We start from the raw sequence: 21,546 nt of genomic DNA on the forward strand, positions 1-21,546 counted from the left end.
TAGCCCTGTGAAGCTGTACACAGTCTCTGCAGTGCTGCTGGTTCAATCCCTGCCGGCCTCGGAGCAACCCACATGGCGAGCAGACCTCTCCTGTCTCGCCCGCTGCTCCCCTCAGCAGTGTATTTCTCTAGTCTGCCTGTTCTGTTCCCTGCTCTGTCTGTGGTGAATCCTCTCACCCTCCCGTGCATCTGGCCTGTACCCTGGTTCTTGTAGAAATAAAATAAATCTTTAAAAAAAAAAAGAGAGAGAAGTCAGATACAGAGAGTTGAGACTTATTCTCTCCAAGATGGTAGAAAAGTGATGAAAAAGTAAACTAATCATGGGGGGAAGAGTAGGAGATGATGGGTAGTTCTGGTGGGAATGTGTCCATAGACCTGGGGATAGAGGTGACAGTACCATGGCGGCTGATGCTCACCCACTCTAATTGTTTCAGGGCTGGGTTCACAGGGCACCCTGATGACAGGTCTGCAATTTTGGTGAACTGGGGAGTTCATGCTTTTTGTTAAGTTTTCTAAATTCAAGACATTTGAAAACTATGAAATATTTCAGACATACAAAGAATATTTATATATATAGGGTTTAAACAGTAATAATATGAAAAATTTTACAAGTTTGGTTTCCAATTGGCATGATAGCATCCAGATTAAGTACCAGCACCCATACCTTTGAAACCTCTCTTTTATCCTAGCTCCCCTACCTAATTACTGTCCTATATTTCCTATAAGCCTTTCATCTTGTGTCTACCAAGATTTTACTTACTGTCTGTATATATCATTAAACAGTGTTCTTTAGTTTTACATGATTTGGAATTTTATATAAATAGTACTTGCTTTATATAAATTAGCTATAATTTATTAATGTGTTCTGTTGTCAGGCTTTTTTCTCTGTAAATAATGAGCAAACTGTTTTCACTGTTCACAAATTTATAAATGTGTTTTAAAACTAGCATTTCTTTGATTTTGTTTTACTTTCTCTAGTTATCAAATGCTTACTGGAAAATCTTGAGGAAGAAATATGTCAGGCTGAAAATTCTCTGCTTCAGGCAGCAGCGTCATTTCCCATGTACGGGCGCGTCCATTGTGTAATAGGAGCTTTGCAGAAATTATCTCTAAAGTAAGTACATCCACAGCTGTCTCCTGAAAACTCATTTCTGAGCTTTCAACTCTTAATTGTAATGTATTATGGGAAAGGAGTTTATAACTCCTTTTAATAATAATATAATAATAATAAATATAGTTTATTGCCTTAAAGATAATTAAAATTAGGTTTTAAATTGCACATATGCATATTTTTCTGTCTCAGTTATTTCAGATTGCACAGTTTTGAAACCCATATTCTTTCAACTCCATTTATCTATTGCCATTTGAAAAATTTGATTTTTGCTTTTAGTATAAATTTCCCTGACATTCTTGTTGCAGCAGCCTGCAGTTGGTGAGTGAGTGGAGACCTGTGGTGGTGAAGCTCCTTTCCATGTCCTACAGGCTTTCTGCCGTGGTGTCGCCAGTCATTCAGAGCTCCTCCCCAGAAGGCCTCATCCCAATGGACACTGATTCAGGTCAGCAAATGAAGGAAGCTGTAATGACTGTATTCTCTCTTTTTTTCTCCCCCACATCCACTCATTTCTTTGGAGAGATATAAAAGCTAAATAAGGGGGGAGGGAAATGATTTTTTGTGATGTTTCTGTCTTTTAGGTAGTATTTTTAACTATTAAAAAATAGCCAAAATAAATAAATTATTGGGTGATGACCAGGGTACTTCCTGCTCTGGGGTTTTATAATATTGTCATTTCAGAATACACAACCTTGTTTATTGTTGGGACTGGGAGAGTGGGCAGTATCAATGAGAGATCAGTTGATGGAGTTAAGTTAGAGGAGGCAGCTTTTTAGGGGTCTATAATGGTCAAAGATAATTTGACATACAAAGACCATTTAATTAAAAAAAAATTGGAGGAGATACTCAAAATACCCAAAATTAAACTCACAAACTTTCGTACTTTCACCTGCCTTTTCTCTCACAATCTTTGCAAATGCCCCTACCAGAGATCTGTTCATGCGAGTCAGGAGCCAAAGGGGTGTTGGACATCTCTCCTTTCCTCCTCTCTAGTTTCTCTCTACTTTCTCTCCGTGGTGCCCCTTATATACTTTTCAAATCTCTTTTTAGCTGCATCTTTTCTTACTCCAGACTTATGTTGTATCTTGTTTGGACTATTTCAAAGGCCTCCCAACTTGTTCTCCCAAGCATAGCTTACCTCCTTCTATTTCTATATCTAAAGTAATCTTTTCTACTCATAAAATACATTATGTTACAAATACTCTTTATGTGTAAACAAAGTTGGGAGGGAGCACAGTGGAATGGGGGGAAGGAGTGTCTTGGTGGGAGGTGTGGTGTGGTTAACAGTACCTGAATGGGAGATCCTATACCTCCTCAATGTTACTGCAACAAAAAAATAATAAGTAAAATACTTAAATAACCTCAGACCAGGTCCTGTAATAGTTTGACTCCTGCTACTCTCCCCTTCCAGAATTGATACCTATAGAGTTGTTGAAACAGGATTCTTGGCTATGATTTCCTCCTTTGTGTAAGCACAGTGCCTGGTGGAAGTGGGTTACAGTAAATATTTGTTATAATGAACTAATCAATGAATGAGTAATTTCCAAAAGAACGGAAACTAAGGTCAGTGTCTGGAACATCCCAGTGGCATATGCCTGCACTGCAATGGGCCAGAAAAGATTGGCTGTTAAAAATATATGCTACTCTGAGTGTTCCTTTGAACATTAGGAAATCATGAAGCATTTGGTGTTGAAATACAGTGGTGAGTGCATTTTGGAATACAAAAGAGAAGCTTGTATTAAAAACACAGTATCAAAATATAAACACACTGCACCATACAATATAGTATCTTGGGTTGATAATTAAAGTAACCTGGAATTGTGTGGTATGCAAAAAAAAAAAATGTTCGATTTTGTTCTTTACTGAAACTGAATTGGAAGATTGGGAATGGTTCATGATACTGAGGCACAGTCATTTGTTTATTTTGACTGATGTCAGTCTAAGTACTAGAATATGATGCTTTAGTTTTCCTACCTAAACAGTACATAGGAATAAGGAACATCCAATCTTATAGCTAGTGTTTTTTTTTTTGTTTTGTTTTTGTTTTTTTTTGAGGCATGTTTATTTATTTATTTATTTGTCTGTTTGTTCTGTTTACACATGCACTGGGTACAGTCAGAAGCACGGGAGGGTGAGAGAATTCACCAGAGCCAGAGTGGGGAGCAGAGCAGGCAGAAGGACCGAAGTACACTGCTGAGGGGAGCAGCGGGCGGCAGGAGAGGTCTGCGCGCCATGCGGGACCCTCCTCCGGTGGCCGGGGAGCAGCCGGGGATCGAACCGGCGCTGCAGAAGCCGTGGGCAGCTTCGCAACCCAGAGCTCAACCGCTGCGCCACCGGGGAGGCCCTAGCTAGTGTTTTTTATGAGGCAAATATCAGTATATTCGAAGGAGGAATCTTGAACACTTGCCATCTATTGTGGTGGGTAAGGCCTGTAGAGTCTGCTCAAATTCTGTTTGTTAATTAACATTTTAAAATGTCACTCTATTTCAAAAACTGTCTTTGGCTTACACTTTTCCTTATCTTGACTTTTTTATCCACTTGTCTCCACGTTTCCTGTTTCTTTGTCATGTTATCGGTTATGCATTCTGAATTCCCTAAAAGCCATAAAAATGAATTTATGTCTCTTAAAATTTTTAATCTGATCATCCTTTTTTTCCCCTTTAGTCTTTCCTTGATTTCTTTTTGGGCCACAGTTACTTTTTTCTTGACTGTCAAATTTCTTTTGTCAAAATTTCATGGAAGCCACAAGAGGACATTAGGTGTCAGTTGAATTCTCGTGATATTAGTTGTATTTGTATTTCCCATGTTACCTGAAATATAAGTGTACATAAAAGGTATACTTTAAGTACCTATACTTTGATTTATTGATTGGTTTTATATGATTACCTGTTGTTTTCTTTAAAATAAGGAAACAGGCGTGGGAGGGAAAAACAAAACAGAACTTCAATCAAAAAAAAATATACGGATAGATTCAGTTATATTTTCTTTTTTTTAAAGATTTATTTATTTATTTATACAAGCACTGGGTACAGTCAGAAGCGCCGGAGGGTGAGAGAATTCACCAGAGCCAGAGCCGGGAACAGAACAGACAGACCGACGAAATACACTGCTGAGGGGAGCAGCGGGCATGGCAGGAGAGGTCTGCGCACCATGTGGGACCCTCACCATCAGCCAGGGATCAAACTGGCGCTGCAGGGGCTGCGGGTAGCTTCGCAGCCCAGCGCTCAACCACTGTACCACCAGAGGAGGCCCTTCACTTATATTTTCTATTAAGATTTTGTGTTAAAAAAAAATTCACCTTATCTAATCTCAAAAAAAAAAAAAAATTGAGCTTGGCTAACTCTTTGTTACCAAGTCATCCATTCATTCCTTTAGCCCATGTTACTGAACTTCTACCATGAACCAGTGTTTCTTCTAGGCACTGGCAACTCAGCAGTGAACAGACAAAGTGTTGTATTCATAGAGGTTACATTTCCTAATCCACTGAGTGCTCAAGGAATAAAAATGAAGTTTAATGCAATACTAGGACTGTAAATTATACTTAGAAAGCAGTATGTTACATAATTCATTTCAAAATCAAGTATGGAGTCTTCATGATATTCCTGTACTATGAAAGATTGTTTTTATTGTTGTTGGTTTTCATTTTTAAAAATGCCTCTTACCTTTCTGCATTTAACCTTGCTAATTTACATTGCAGCTAGAGAAGCTGCTTATTGAAGTTGATTGCCCTTCTCTGAAAATGATTGAACTCTGTGTTTGAGAGTATTAATACTAAGAGTATAAATTTAAAAGCAGTGTAAATTAGGTGGCAACCTTTGTCCTCTGGACAGTTTCTGTTGTGTTTTTTATCTAGTCTTTCTTTAACTTACTTAAAATATATGTCATATTTTAAAAGTACATTCATTGTCATGCAGACCTTATATAAATAATTTTTACATTATTTACTGTCTGAGTCCCTTCTAATAGAGTTGATTATCAAGTATTGAAAATTAAAGAATTTTGAGGCAAAGACCCGCAAGGAAAATCTGCAGGAGATGTGAAACTGGGGTTTTATGTACTTATTGCTCTCCCTCAGAATCAGCAAGCCGCTTACAGATGATCTTGAATGAGATTCAGCCACGAGATACTAATGATTACTTCAATCAAGCCAAAATATTGAAAGAATGTGATACCTTTGATTTGGAGGACTTGAATGCTGGTCTACCAAATACTGGTACTTCTACAGACATCAAAGGTAGCATATGTAAAATCAATTTGTAATATAGAAATGAAGGTCTAAGTCACAAAACATACAGAATTTCTCTTTTTTATATGGTAAATCAGATGCTTCAGATGTGTACAGAACATTTCGAGAAAATAAGGTCATTTTTTTTTAACTTTTAAATTATTTGGGGAAATGAGTTAAGGCCTTTCAGTGCTCAAACCTGCCCTGACAGCCAGATGATGTAAGAGCAGTGATGCTCAATGAACTGGGTTTGGGCAGCAATTGACTCAGCAGTGGGGTTCCTTTGCTGTTTGCTTGGAGAGTCCTTAGACTCAGGCAGCCTTTTTTTTTTAAGATTTATTTATTTATTTATAAAAGCACTGATACAGTCAGAAGTGCCGGAGGGTGAGAGAATTCACCAGAGCAGGGAACAGAACAGACAGACTGACTAAGCACACTGCTGAGGGGAGCAGTGGATGGCAGGAGAGGTCTGCGCGCCATGTGGGACCCTCGCCAGTGGCCGGGGATCGAGCCGGCGCTGCAGAGGCTGCGGGCAGCTTCACAACCCAGCGTTCAACTGCTGCGCCACCAGGGAGGCCCTCAGGCAGCCTTTTAAAGAAAACAAGTCTAATTACTCAGTAAAATGTGAGACTCTCTGTTATCAAGCCTCCAGAATTTGAGTTATTTCTGCTTATTTTATCTTTAATTGTTATTTTACAATTTTGTATAATGCTATAAAAAGTCAACAGAAGCAGTAATTTCAGTGATATATTACAATGTCTCCACTAGATGGCGATATTGTGTTGCAAAAATTTCTCTGAATCTTCACACAAATTTGGTATAAATACATTCTTATTGTAACATCATCAAACAATACAGATATAAATATAAGTTAAGAACTAATATAAGTTTCCCTTCAGTTCTCATTAGTCCTTTTTCTTTCCTTGTAAACCTGTTGTATGTATTTATCTGCATGTACAATTATCCTATAGTGTGGTGGGCTTTTTAAAAACAAATGAGATTACATTATAAAGATTATATTGTTAACTTGCCTTTTAAACTTCATAGTTTGTCTTGGATTTTTTTTAAATGTTAGTACTAAAATATTCCTAAAACTCAAGAGTAAGCTTGCTAATCGTGGGTTTTAAATATATTTTGAAAGAGAATCTGTATTTTCCTTTGCCTTAAAAAGTCATGTCCTCCTCCTCTATTGATAAATTAGCCACCTTTACCAAAGTAAATAATGAAGTATGGTTATCGTTGTCATATTTTATGGATAACTTAGAGGCAGAGAGAATTTATTTCACTGATTTCCAAAGTTTAGATTTAAGTTTTGCAACAATATTTTTTTAATTTTTAATTTATTTTTGAAATAGTATATGAAAAAAACTACTGAGCATGAGTCCTACTCGTAGCACATGCTCAACAAATGTTCGCTATTTTCTCCTGAATAAATATAACATATGACACATTGGTTTGTTTAAGCAGATTATTCTGGGGAAATTATGAATAAGCTTGTTCTAAGAAACCTGGGATGTGAGTAATCAAGTGTCTACTGTGGCAATAGTTTGTTGCTTTTTTTTTTTTTAAGGTAAAGAAGGAAAAACATGTGATGTAACAGCTCAGATGGTGCTGGTATGTTGTTGGAGAAGCATGAAGGAAGTCTCTCTGCTTGTAGGCACACTGTGCCAGCTTCTTCCTATGCAGTCCGTGCCAGAAGCTCCTGATGGATTATTGACAGTGGACCAGGTAGGGTAGATATATATTCTACCTGGTATAATCTGTGGTCCAGTGATAAATTGCAACTTTTCTTTATAACCCAGCTTTCAAAAAGGAGTTTTGAATTTTTCTTGAATAAAATACTACCTGTGTCAGATGAAGAAAGTTTGCAGTCATTTAGGAATTAGACCTTTAGTACATTTTAAAACTGGCATTTTTAGAAATATGTTTCTAAGTTAAATTAAAAAAACGTAGATTTCACCTCACTTTAAGTTCAGTTGGTATTATCATTTTCACTTTTATTTCTTCATATTACACATGTAAAATTTAATTTTAATGAAATTGTCTGTTTAGTAAAATTCCACAAACCTCTTAAATTTTGCACTGAAAAATATGTAATATACTCGTTAATTTTAGATCTTGTGTTTCTCACTACATTGATGATAAAGTTGTAGTCACTTCAGTGTTTTTAGCTGACTTTTATTTTAAGACCACAAAGTTAGTTCACCATCTGGGACTGTTCAAGTGACTTGAGTGCAGTGTTTACAAGAAATTAGCTTACCACAAGCATTTCATTTGGAAATATTTTAGATTTATTAGATTTCTGTTTTTAATTGATTCCCTCTTCCTTTCCATATGGTTTCAACAAATCCATTTCCCACTATTTTCCAGCAAAAATATATAGCATGTACTTTCATTTTTAACCCTTTTCAAACAAAGATAATATCCCCCCTAGGGTGTTAGAACATTTTTGAACAAAACAAATATTGTAGTATACTAATGATAATTATTTCTATAATCACCATGTGACTAGTTCCATGGAAATAATGCTAATATTTTAATTCTCAGACTCTCTGTGGCTGATGCGCTTGCATCTGGTTAACAGCTGGTCTTGTGATGTTGCAAGGCCCTGAGATAGAGAACAGCAAAGGGGACCAGCACACTGCAAGCATTATTATGTTCCTTATTCTCTTCCAAATCAAATAGGCGTCAGTGTCCTCGAGTTACTTGCAGTCATTGCTGGTGACTGGCTATAGTGCCAATGCCAACATTTTTGCTGAGGAATCCAGCTATGATTAATGATCACTTCACTGATGTTCATCATCTTGCTAAGAAATAAACATGTGCTGGAGTCCCTTAGCTTTTCAAGGACAAATTAAAACCTCTAGTGTTGGGAGGTTGTCAGATAGTGTTTTAAAAAGAAATTGGGGTAAATATATTTTGCTTTTACTGTAATTGAGAGAGACCTGAAAACTTCCTGTGAAAATCTTTTTCCTTAACACCCATTACATAGCACCCAAAACTTACGAATTTAAGATATATAGGATAACCTTGGTGAAATTGGGGATTAATGTAAAATAAGTGATGTTTGTAAAAAACAAAAACAGTGGTAGAGAAGATCTAACAAACTAAAGAACCCTTCTGATCACTCTTTTGACTGTCTCTCTCTTCTTATATAGATTTCCTTTGTAATGATGTCCAGTCATTTTTTTCATGTCACTTTTAGGTGTGATAACCTCACATAGATAGGTTTGAGAAGAAATTAATGACAGAATGAGTGTACAGGATTGTAGCACTGTTTTGACATTGAGACTGGGCTCTCGGTGGAAAACTTGGTTCTTAATCATACTGACTGACTAAAGAAGTGGCTCCTTTAGGAGTATTTGGTCAATGAAAATCCACAATCACAAAGAAATTAGCATTACTCATATTGCCAGAGGATTCTTGCTTTTAAACATAAAATTTTCCTCCATGATGTTTCTTTGAATTAAAACTACTCCCATATATTCAGAGTTTTTAAGGGTTCAAATATAAATGGCAGAAAAGTGTAATTTACATTGGGGTGGCTGGACCATGCCTGAGGTACGCTTTCTTTCCCAGGGATAGTCACCCCAGCAACACTAGATTTTCTGTGCACCTAGTGGCCAAACTAAGAATTTTAATAATCAACATCTTAGGTAAGGGTGACCACACAGACCTACAGTGACTGGCAAGCAGGTGGTTGATCTCCCCCTTGTAGGGGAGAATGTGGAACTTGGATATTTTCTTTCCAAGAAAAATAATAACTGTGGTCTGATCTTCCCTCAGTGGATGAAGATGGTCCACACCACCTATAATACTGATGTTCAATCTGATTCTTCTCTTAGACGCCACTCATTTTACTCTGGAAGAACTAATAGATTCTATTATAATTTCAGATTTAACATCTTGCATGCAGAAGGCAGGGAGGATTTCTTTTGTAACCCAGTTCCTGATTTTATAGCGCTTTGTTAGTGGGGTAGCTACTTAAATCCCACTTGTAAGAGTAGCGTTTATAACAGGACAACAGAGTAAGATTACAACTTGGGTATTTTTGTTGCTATACATGGAGAATGGGTGCTCATTTATAATTTTGAATATTTAGCACTACACTCACAAACTATGAGGGCTGGAAGGGTCACAGAGATGATATTATCCAATTCCCTTGTACAAGGGAAATTGAAGCCTTTGCATGTTACCTGGTTTGCCTAACATCACAAAGCTGGCTTGTGGTAACTCTGGGACAGGGACCCAATTCTTCTTCTTCCTTCCCAACCTGTGTTCTGCCATGGCACAGTGCTGCCTTTGTTCAGAGCTGCTCGTTTAATTTTTCTTTAAATTTAATTTTCCCTGCTCCCCAAACCCAACCAAATTTTTTGCAAGCAGCAGGACAGTTAGGCAACTTGCTGCTGAGTTTTTCAGCAAACGATCCATTTCCCTGGATCATGTCTTAAGAAATAGTGTGTCCTCACAGCTTTACCAAGAGGAAAATGTGTTCATTCAGAGGCATGTCTGCACTGTAATCACGTAATGAAAGGTTCTTTCATAATGTCCCTGTACAAGAAGTAGAGATAAAACCAGCTTTGACAGCTGTAAGGTGAGACCCTTAATGAGTGAGCTGTCCAACGAGCCTTATCTCACAACTTCCTGACCCGTATGTGTCTCTAGGTTTCAAGCTCAAAGTTTTACTGTTGGGAGTTTTTTCTTGATATATTTTGTTGCTCCTCTTACCATAGGATATCAGATATTTAGTGCCTACTGATTTTTTTTAAAATAACTTCCTCTCGCTGGAGTATCAATTCATGTTTTCCCACTAACATACCTAAAAAGAAGCTTTGGAGTAGATTTTTCATATCTGTTTTCCCCTTTCTAGTATTCTTGCTACAGATATCACATGAATAATAATAATCAACTCTAACTATATTTTTAACTGGAATTTTAGATTCTACAATATTATAATTTTTACAAGTACATGGCTAAGGGAATCTATTATATTCCCTCTTTTGTGTCTTTTGTTAACTGTTTCAGGTTTTTTGTGATGGATTACAAATGGGTTGTATATTTATTAGCATACAACTTAAAGAAAATGCCTTTTGTACTTTCTTTGGCCAAGTTTATTTTTAGAAATTATGAATAAGTATTCATTGAATTGCACTGAATGCAGGTTACCATTTTTAAGTTGTGAAATGAAATTAAGCACATAATCACATCATTTATTACTTATTTTTTGACTGTCTTACTACAAGAGTGTTGTGGGAACATAAAGACCTGTCATATGTAGTTCTCAGATTTGAAGGGCTTAGAAATACACTACAAGGTATGAGACAAATTCATTTTAAAAAGTCAGAATAAAGGGCAGCAGTTAAAATGGGAAATGGTTGAGAATTTGCTAGAAAGTATAAAATAACCATTCTTATAAGAAGATATCTGAGCTTATATTTGTTACTCTTATGTTTGGGTTTTGAAGAAATTCCAGGTGTTAGTAAGAAATCACTATAGTAGAGAATGTACAGTGTAAAACATTATCTATCTTACTATAATGCAAACTTTCATAAACTATTTCATTAAACCAAAGTAACATTAGAGGTGCCTAACTATGGACATTTCTCATTTTAAGAAGTGACTGCCCTAAAATAAAAATTTAAATTTAGGTTTAGGGAGTAAGTCTCACTATTTGATAATATTAAAAAAGACATTTTTTGATTCTTATTTTGTGCCAGGTACTCTGCTAAAAACTTGTGTACATAATCTCAGTTACTGCTCAGAAAGTAGCTTCTAGTTTTATCTTCATTTCACTTATGAGGAACTATATTGCTTAACTAGTTTGTATTAGAAGGAGGCTAAACTCAGCCCCACTGGTTTCCAGGTCCTAGATCTTAGCCACTGCACATGCTTTTTGTAGGAATGTCCCACCTATACTAAATCTTTTTGGATTTATCTAATTTATGAGTGGAATTAGGTATAGATATATTGTATTTTTATTGTATAGCTAAAGGACAAATTAACAAATGTGTTTACAGTTGTTCTTTGTGGGTTTAGTGCTTTAGGTGAACATTTAGCTCCCCTAATTAGTCCATTGGTGAATTATAGATGCCTGGAGACGTGGCATGTGGCTGTATTCTGCCACATGTGTACCCTGTGCATCCATAAAGCATGTTCATTTCCTAAGGGAAATAGATTTTATAAAAGTTACAACTAGCATCTGCTAACCTTAAAAAGACAGTTACTAAAATTTAATTTTAAGTATAGAAATTATTGCCCCCTTTTTGCATTTTTACTTTAATTCCTTTTTTAAAATCTTTAAATGTATGTTTAGTAAGAAAACATTTAGTGAACACGTCATCCATGTTGATGTGCAATGTATGAAATTTTAGGGTGAACTTTAAATAGGAATTTATTAGCATCCAATAGAAAGGGAATTGGCAAGAAGTTTTCAGAGGACTTTTTCTTTTTTTTTAAGTTAAATTTTAAAATTCTGTTTCTGATTCTGAATATTGTCATTTATTTTCTAAGTTATCAGAATCAAATATATCTGATTATCCAGTGGGAAGGAATCAGCATGACCCCTTTTTCTTTTCAATTGCTCATAGATCACACTGCCCTGCGGACTCCGCTTATCCTTTCTAATTGGGTATAGCCCTGTCTTGCAACTCAGTTTCCACAGTTTCCTAGCATAAAACCTTGAGACCATTCAGTCAGGTCTGCTAATTCTCTCCTGTATTCGGTATTAATTCATTCATATAAAAAGACCTCATAAAGTTTATTGAAGGGAGCTGTACTAAAGAATATTGATTCATTCATTCATGCCTCCCAGCCTCTTCTCATGTTAATTATCTTCCAGTTTGGTCCATCCAGGTATATCCTGTTCAAGGTCTGGACTTGAAGCTTTTTCTAATAGTTTATTCTAGTGTAGAAGGATTTCTCCTTTCTTGGAGCTGTTAAGCTTCTGATGGGTACCACCCAGCATACTGGTTTTCTCTGCCAGTCTGCATTGAGAGCCTCCTGAGCACAGATGACTTTTTCTCCCCTATCTACCCTAGCACTAAGCTGTTAACAATTTGGCAAAGTTGCTGAAGAAATCGTGCTACCTGATTTATAGAATGTTTCTTTCTTCATTGGGAAATATTCATTATAAGCCTGAGTATTACCTGGGTGAGTTTGTTGGGAAAATAAATGCAAATGAACTGAGAACTGTCTGCCTATCACTTAGTACCTTATTCTGTTCTCAGACCAGGTTTATTTAGCATTGAGTTCCACCCTGAAGAGCTCCCACCTGTCCCTGTTCTGAGATCTTTGATTTTATCATATGCATTTTGTGTTAGGCCCATTGAAGGAAGGGAATTAGGATAAAAGAAGTGATGAAAATTTGATCTGTGATTAAGGACTAGACTGTGAACCTTTCCAAGTTTCCCTGCTGAAGTATGTTTTAATATCTGAAATATTTTAAAAAATGAAGTTAGAGAGACCCCCATGTTTGTGATTTCTGTTTTCATTTTCTGTGACTTAAAACACCTTAAAAATCTCTAAGAAGAGAGATTTCTGTAATACAAGTGATGGACATGACAAATTAGCAGACTGGTGTTTCTTCTCTTCCTCATTTTCTGGCATAATTTGGCTTCAGATCCAGAGTTGAATTCAGATTTAAGACCTGATAGTTCTGTTTAAAATATACTCTGAAATTGCTGTACTGAAGATAATAAGACTTGTCTTGTGTATGACTTTTAACAACTAATAGTATGTATGACCTTCAAAAATACTAAAATTAGGAGTACTTATCAGATTTTTACCTGAAAACTTTGTCTGGTTCACATAACATGTCACTCTGTGGGATATTTAAGTTAAAATTTAAAAAATCCGGGCCTCCCCTTGTGGCGCAGTGGTTCAGCGCTGGGCTGCAAGGTTGCCTGCAGCCTCTGCAGTGCCAGTTCGTTCCCCGGTCCCTGGCGAGGGGCCCACAAAATAAAATAAATAAATAAATAAATAAATACATAAATAAATACATAAATAAATAAATAATCCTATTGTAAATGCTTTTGTGGTTTTTGTTGGTCTCAGATCTGATTTTTATTTAAGTGTATCATTTGTCTCTTTGTAATCAGATATATTTTGAGCATAGACTATGTCTTTACTTTTCCTCTATTGAAAAGCCTGGACAGAGCTAATATGGAAATGAATTAGAGTATAGATTATGGACCTTTTATGTGTTTTTAGATTTATTAACTGAATACACAATCTATGTGTGAGTCAACTACAGTTATTACCCCCAGTTTATAGATGAGGACACTGAGACACTCACCCGTGGTCACGTGTTTAACCACTCCTTGTGTTGTTTACCATCTCTGATGTGTGTAGAGCACAAATCTACCGTATGCTGTGGTTGGTGTTTCTGGGTAAGCATATCTGAGCTATCTTGGAACAGTTTGCCTTTTCACCACACTCTGGTCTCCTGGGGAGACCTGGATCAAGAGAGCCAATTTTAGCTTTAGTCCTGTAATTACACAATTGTTTTATACGCAATCTGGATTTTTCTAAAGCTGATCATCATCAAATCTAATGGTGAAAAGTACAATTTCCTAACCAATTTAATAGCTAATTCTGTTCAAAACCTCAATTAGCAACTAACTGCAGTCAAGCCTTTTTTTAAAAAAATAGTCATTTTTGTTATTTGTCTAGCCTTACTTGTAGAAAGGCAACATGTAGGAATTCAACTCAGTAGCTTTCTGAAAATTTCATAGTTCTGACTCAGAGTGAAGCTTGTTAATTTTCAGTAGGTGCTTTATAATATATCTGCATTGCCGTTCACATTTGTAAACCTCTAAAGGTAATTATTGAGAGTTAGTGTTTAATGGATGGAATTTCATTTTGGGAAGATAAAGTTCTCTTGATAGATGGTGGTGATGGTTGCACAGATGTGAATGTACTTCGTGCCACTGACTACAAACTTTGAAATAATTAAAAGGGTAAATTTCGTGTTGTTTATATTTTAGCCACAATAGAAAAAAAAATAAGTGGAAGAAAAGATCTTTTTTTTTTTTAAAGATTTATTTATTTATGCATAAAAGAGCTGGGGTATTGGCCAAAGATATGGGAGGTGAGAGGATTCACAAGAGACAGAGTGGGGAACAGAACAGGTAGACGAATTGAAATACGCTGTTGAGGGGAGCATTGGGTGAGACAGGAGAGGTCTGCCTCGCCATGAGGGTATCTTCCTGGCCGGCTGGGGATCAAACTCATGCTGCCGAGGCTGTGGATTGCTTCGTACTGTGGTGCTTAACCCCTTGTGCCACCAGGGAGGCCCGAAAAGGTAATTTTTTTCACCAAGGATTTCACCTTGTGTGATTCGTTGTTGGTGTTGAATGATATGAATTAAAGAGCACACAGAGAGGTTTGTGAATCTGGCATGGGAAGGCAGTTCTGGTGTGGCATTTAAAAATGCCAAGCCTGAACCCAGACTGGAGTTTTGTCCTTGCTGTGCAGCATTGAATAATTACTTGTCCTCTCTGGGTCTCTTTTTCCCCATTGTAAAGTAGAGATAATAATAGGACTTCTTTTATGCACTTACTGTAGGGATTAAATGAAATATTAGAAAACTGTTTAAAATGCTACGTGTCATATAGTTGATACCAAATGAATAAACATCTAGACCTGGGTTCTAAATTATGTAACTAACTAAGTGTATATATAAGTGTCATTTGAATATCTATTTTTTATTTTGTTTTATAGGTAAAAGAAATAGGTGATTACTTTAAACAACACCTTTTACAATCCAGGCACAGAGGAGCCTTTGAACTGGCTTACACTGGCTTTGTGAAACTCACTGAAATACTAAATAGGTAAAACAAGTATCTTTTTGTGTACTAAATATATAAACCATGTGATTGAAGTAGAATTTTGTTATGTCTTTTGATGTTTAGAAGAATAAGACTTAGTTGGTTTCAAAATTCTTGGAAGACGTTGTTGTCTTAGGTTTCATTGTATGATTTATTGCAGATGATTGAGTGAAATGTCCATGCTGAGTTGCTTTCCCATTGAAAGGTGATTTGAAACATACTCAAAATTTTTGCTAAAAATAACTTTCAAGTTACTATTTCTTTTCATTGAGAGAAATGACTCTTTTGTGTGTTTGAAAATTACTTGGCATTTGGAATAAAAGACGCCCTTCAGTTTTTTGAATTTGTGGATATTACAAACAGGGAAACATGTAGGATTTTATGTTTTTCTTCATTATTTTCTCTTACAGAAAAATTTAAGCACACAATGAATAGACCAAAAAGTATAAAAGATCTCCTCCCCCTTTACCTGGAAAAATACTTAGGTAGATTTCATATATTTAGCCAAATGTGTTTTTTTCCGACATTATAGGTGCTGATAATTTCATTCATTCATATAATAGATTTCCTCCAAAGAGCTTGTGAGGAAACCTTAAATTACTTAATGACTAAGTGTTCATGGCAAGTGTTCTCTAAATAAAAGGTAGTATTTTCCAGGAAAACATTTCCATTGCCTGGAAACTTTTTGAAATGAAGCAGAGTTCTGCCAGCCTTGTAGCCTCAGCAAACATTTTATTTTGGGTTGTTAAGACATCTACTTGAATATTTTTGAAGTATTTTTTCATACTCCCGGTAAAAACATTTATAAAACATCTTGGCAGTTACGAGCTGCACAGAGTACTGTAAATGATATTAAAAAAATGGCCCTGACATTAAACCACTGATCTTGAAAATATTTTGTTATCTTTTCAACTCCTTCTTTCCAGTGTAGACATGACTTAAGGCTATTTTTTCTCACAACACAACATACTTCACTCTTTTCAACTCAGTTAACATATATTGAAACTAGCTGTGTGCTTAGTATTGTGCTTGTTTTGGAGAATATAATACTTCTTTATATGACATGGTTCCTGTTCTCAAAGAACTTATGGTTAGTTTGGGAAATAATAAATAAGCAGGAATGAAATTAAACATTTAAATAAAAAATAATAAAAATATTTGACAAATGTTAGGTCATGGATCCTGTTTGTCATGAATGGTCAGAACTAACTGAGCACCTCACATCGCTGTACATACATAGATGTGTTAGTTGAATTTCCAACTTGAAAAGTGAGAGCAATGAAAATGCACTTTAACAGGATAAACAATTCAATTATTAAATTTTGGGTGAAGTTTATAAGGGGGAACAACAGGGATAGACTGGTAGAGCTTAGTGAAAGAGGTGGAATTTGTGTATAAGGCTTAAGTGGGTGGGAAGAGAAGAGAAAAAAGGAAACACAGTGAACACATGTTGAGAGGCTAAAATCAGCATGACATAGTTAGTTCGGTGAGTAAAGAAGCCAGCTTTATTGTAGAGGTGTTGGAGTTAATGGGCGATACCACACAACTGGACGGTTTGAGGCCAAATTGTGGACACCTGGAAAGTAGGTTTGCTGTAGGAGGGATGGAAAGAGATATTGAGCATTTTTTATTTGAAATAGATCATGAGAGGCTTTGTAGAACAGAGGGAATAGCAGTGATCTGTGACACAAACTCCGAGTTCTGTTTAGATTGTTTCCACTTACTGTCACTGAGATTGTACAAAAGTTGACTTAGCCTCTGATCTCTTTATCTCTGAAGTAAAGCAAAGAATATTTACCCTGTTGTGATGAGAGCTTCCCCCATGGCAATTGCTCTGGGGATGGAGAGAAAGAAGTGGTGTCTTTGTCAACATTCATCTCATGTAATAACAGCTCCACATATGGCATATTGACTGCTTAGAAGGAAAGTGATCCACATTTTGGGTTACATACATATTGTATGTCAAGATATTGCAGGACTCGGCTAAGTGATTCTTTTCTTCAGTGTGTATACTGAGTTCAGTAGCTGGCAGATGAACTGGCCGTGAGGGTTGAGGACAGCTTTATTCACATTGATAGCACCTTGGTGGGAATAACTTTAAGACTGATCCTCATTGGGACTCATTTAGCATTTCAGCATGGCAGTTTTCGGCTAGTTGACATCTTTGTGTTACAGCTGGCTCCTCAAGAGAACTAGGCAGAAGCTTCATTGTATTTCCTGATCTAGACTCGACCAATGTCTCATAGCATTGCTTCCGTCATGTTCTTTTGGTTATAAGTAAGTATTAAGGGCAGTTCAGATTCAAGGGAAGAGGAATTAGACTCTGCCTTTGGATGGCAAAGTGGCAAGACATTGTAGAAGTGCACATGGGGTGAGAAATGAAAATTAGCAGGGAGTCCTTGAGTCCTGTGGTTTTTAAGTCTTGGTGAACAGAAAAATGGAAAGGATGGTAACAAAGCAAGGAACCTGAAAGGGGGAATTGTTTTTATAGAGGTGAATATGTTTTTTCTGCATATGTTTAATGTGAGATGATGGTGGTACATATCCTGGTAGAAATATTTGAGTCAGAAGTTGGATTTAATGTATTCGTTTGGGCGATATAACAAAAACAGATGTGGATTTATGAGTTGTTACCATAAACATCATAATAGGATTGCAGTCTTAAGAGGGGGATAATGAAAAGAGAAAAGAATAGAAGACCAAGGACAGAGGCTTTTGAACCACTCTCCTGCGGTTGAACGGTACAAAGGCATTCTGTGTAAATGGATTGGAGAGACAAGGCCAGACCCATTGCCTGGTATCTTAGTGACTACTGATCTGCTTTAAGGATCTTGTGGCTGTCACTATTGGCTTTTCACCAACCTGTTATGAGTTCTCAGTTGTTGCTTCCAAACCAAGTGGTTCTGGATCCCTTTGGAGAGATATTTTAGATCTGCTGTAACAAAATGTTTTGCAGAGAACATCTTTATAGTGTATGTGGCTTCCTTTTATTTGGTTTTTATTTTTAAAAGAAAATGTGTTTCTTTTGGATTTCTTTGAAAGCTTTTTATATGCTCTTAAGTTATATAATTCTTAAGTTTCATAATTCTCAAGTTATGAAAACGTTATTTAAGCATACAATGTTTAAAAGTTTGCAAAAAAAGAAATCTGGACTTCCATGAAAATCTGCTGAAAAGAGACCAACTACTGGCCAACTCTTGAACTACATCTGTGCTGAGGGAGGAAGCACTTAGAGACTAATGGATAAATAACAACTGAAGAGTTACACATGACCTGCAGTGTTTGAATAGGTTTTTAATAGAATTATTCAAACTGTCTTCAAAAGTGTAAACTGACTTTATTTTTAAACAATCACCTAAGAATAAATAGGAATGGGAGACACTATTCTTTTGAGGGGAGGAATCCTTTGAAAGCAATACTTGCACATACACAGAGACACGATATAATGAGCTAGTTTTCTAGAATATAATTTTTTAATATTTTTCTTTCTGTTTAGGATTTGATAAAATTCATAAGCTCTTTAAAAAATACAATTACCTGCATAAGTGTTTGCTCTGGACTGGTTAAGTGCGTTAAAACCATAACTCTAAATTGAAGCTTCAGGTGAAACTCATACTTGCTTATTTACTCTCTATGATCTTAGTATTTTAAGTTGTTCTTTTGATGAAAATTAACATAATTCTAAACTTGGATGGTATCTAGCTTTCATTTGTTCAACCATAACTTGGAAGCTTAACCATAAGAGGACATAATTGTTGACTACACTTCTAAATCTAGGAGGGAAGTGTGAGTACTGAATATTATCTAATCCTTCTATTTGAATTGCTCAGCTTATTAACCTACACATACTTATTGTAATAATTACAATAATTTTTCACATTTTTGTGAACTCAACTACTGACATTTAGTAGTTTTTGTCATAAAATGCTGGTGCTAACTCATGGACTTCAACAATTATGGTGGACAAAAGTAATTTATGTGTTTAAACTTTCATCAGTTAATTATAGCTACTACAATTCAAATTCAATAGAAAACTTCTTACAAACACTTAAAATTATTAAAAATAATTTTCTCTATTTTATTAGAGAGTAAAAAACCAAATCTCTGATGTATATGCAGTTGAGCAAGAAATAAATATAGAATGTAATGTATGACCTTTGGGGAACAGATCAACTCTAAATGAAAGAATAAACACTCTTGTCTAAACCCTTATTTTCTCACTTTTGGCAAATATGTGTAAATAAGACACATTTTATTTCTGAGTGTCTATGAGTTTTATTTGAAAACTTAATAATTAAATAAGAATAATTGATAATCCATTCTGGGAAGCCATATCAGTTCTTTACAGAGAGAAAAAAAACTTTCATTTTCCCATTTCTATAGTAGATTAAAAGAATTTAGGCAAAACTAAGATGTCTTATTAATGTTTAAATTCTAACTTGTTATTTTAGTTTCTGATTCCTGATTTTACTTACTTAGTTATTTACTTATTTATATTGAGTTTTAACTGACATAGCCATCTATTGGCTTTAGGTGTACTTGATTCAATATTTGTATATGTTGTTAAATGATCACCACAATGACTCTAGTTTGTAATCCTAACTACACATTTACAAAGTATTTTTCTTGTGATAAGAACTTTTAAGATTTACTTTCTTAGCACTTTCAACTATACAATCAGTATTAACTGTAGTTACTATAATGTATATTTCTGTGACTTACTTATTTTATAATCAGGGGTTTGTATCTTTGCTCACCTTCACTATTACCATCTCTCCCCATCATCTCCTGGTCTCTAACAACCACCAATCTGTTCTCTGTATCTATTACTCAGTTTTATTTTGTTTTTGTTTTAGATTCTACATTAGTTTCACCTATTTCTTCCCAAATGGCAAGATTTCCTTCTTTTTTATGGCTGAATACTATTCCATTATATGCACATTCCACATTTTGTTTATTCATTCAGTCATACATAGACACTTTGGTTGTATCCATATTTTGGCTATTGTAAATAATGCTGCAGTGAAAATGGTGTGCAAATATCTTTTTGAGTTAGTGTTTTTGTTTTCTTTGGATAAATAAATTTGGAAGTGGAATTGGTAGAGTACATGGTAGCTCCAGTTTTAATTTTTTGAGGAACCTTCATACTAGTTTCCACAATGACTGTGCTAATTTATATTCCCACCAACAGTGCATGAGTTCTTTTTTCTCTACATCTTCACCAATGCTTGTTCTTTTTTTGTCTTTTTGATAACAATCATTCTGACAGGTCTCAGGTGATATAGTGGTTTGATTTTCATTTCCCTGATGATTAGTGTTGTTGGGCACTGTTTCATGTGCCTTTTGGCCATCTGTATATCTTCTTTGGAAAAATGTCTGTTTTGCTTCTCTTCCAGTTTTTTTATTCTATTTTTTTTTTTTTTTTTTTTGGTGTGCTGTTGAGTTGTAGGAGTTTATATATTTTAGATATTAGTCCCTTATTAGGTCTATGATTTGCAAATAGTCAATACTTTCTCCCGTTTTAAGGTTGCCTTTTCATTTTGTTGATGATTTCCTTTGTTGTGCAGAAAGATCACTTTTATGTAGTCCTGCTTATTTATTTTTGCTTTTATTGACTTTGCTTTTGGTGTGAAATCCTAAAAATCATCACCAAGACCGTTGTTAAGGAGCTTGCTTCTTACTCTCCTTCTAGGTATTTTATTTTTTTTATGTTCAACTTCTTAATCCATTTTGAGTTAACTTTTGTGCATGGTGTAAGATAGTATTCCAGTTTTATTCCTTTGCATGTGGTTGTCCAATTTTCCTAAATTTTATTTTAAGTCCACTCATTGTTGAGTCAGGTACTACTTTTTTTTTTGAAGAACTTTGCATACTTGTTTTTACAGTTCTCATAATGTTTTTGTGTCATTTAGACGCAATAACAGAAGAATCTTGTTCTTAGTGAGTAACTTCTATCCCACCTTTATTGTTAAAGTCCCAGAGTTTTTAGTATTGTTTTTCCTTCCTTGATGTCAGGGAATGATTGTTTTAAATATTAAGAGAACCAATAATCTGGTACATCCTTCTAATGATGTCTTTTAATCCACTATTTCTTGCCCTTTTCTCCATGGTCTCCTGATTGGTAATTCAATTTAGATTTGGTCTTTGTTATTATTGCCTATGCCTGCAGCTGAGATTTCAGAATAGCCCCCTGATGCTTTAGCCTGCAGTAAATCTCAGCAATATTTGATAGTGGAGAAAGAGGCTAAGATGGCTTCTGGTGATATGTAGCTCTTTCACTGGGTCTCATTTGGACACATCATTTTTCAGGCTTAAAATTTCTCCATGCTTCAGGGTTATGTTCCTTTTCTAAAATGTGTTTGCACATGCACACAGCCGTTCTGC

General features: G+C 35.6%; 1 protein-coding gene across 1 annotated transcript in view; it reads left to right on the forward strand.

The window, feature by feature from the left end:
• The window catches only part of THADA (THADA armadillo repeat containing), a 287,428-nt gene that overhangs the window by 35,561 nt on the left and 230,321 nt on the right, over positions 1–21,546 (forward strand). Inside the window, exons 18-22 of the mRNA XM_054687792.1 lie at positions 978–1,113; positions 1,419–1,555; positions 5,186–5,344; positions 6,906–7,063; positions 15,056–15,165. Of these exons, the coding sequence (XP_054543767.1) occupies positions 978–1,113; positions 1,419–1,555; positions 5,186–5,344; positions 6,906–7,063; positions 15,056–15,165 (700 nt within the window). The remainder of the gene's footprint in view (positions 1–977; positions 1,114–1,418; positions 1,556–5,185; positions 5,345–6,905; positions 7,064–15,055; positions 15,166–21,546) is intronic.

This window comes from Talpa occidentalis, unplaced genomic scaffold (assembly GCF_014898055.3).
Source record: "Talpa occidentalis isolate TD23 unplaced genomic scaffold, MPIMG_talOcc4v2.1 talOcc4.5, whole genome shotgun sequence".
Classification (NCBI taxonomy): Eukaryota; Metazoa; Chordata; class Mammalia; order Eulipotyphla; family Talpidae; genus Talpa; species Talpa occidentalis.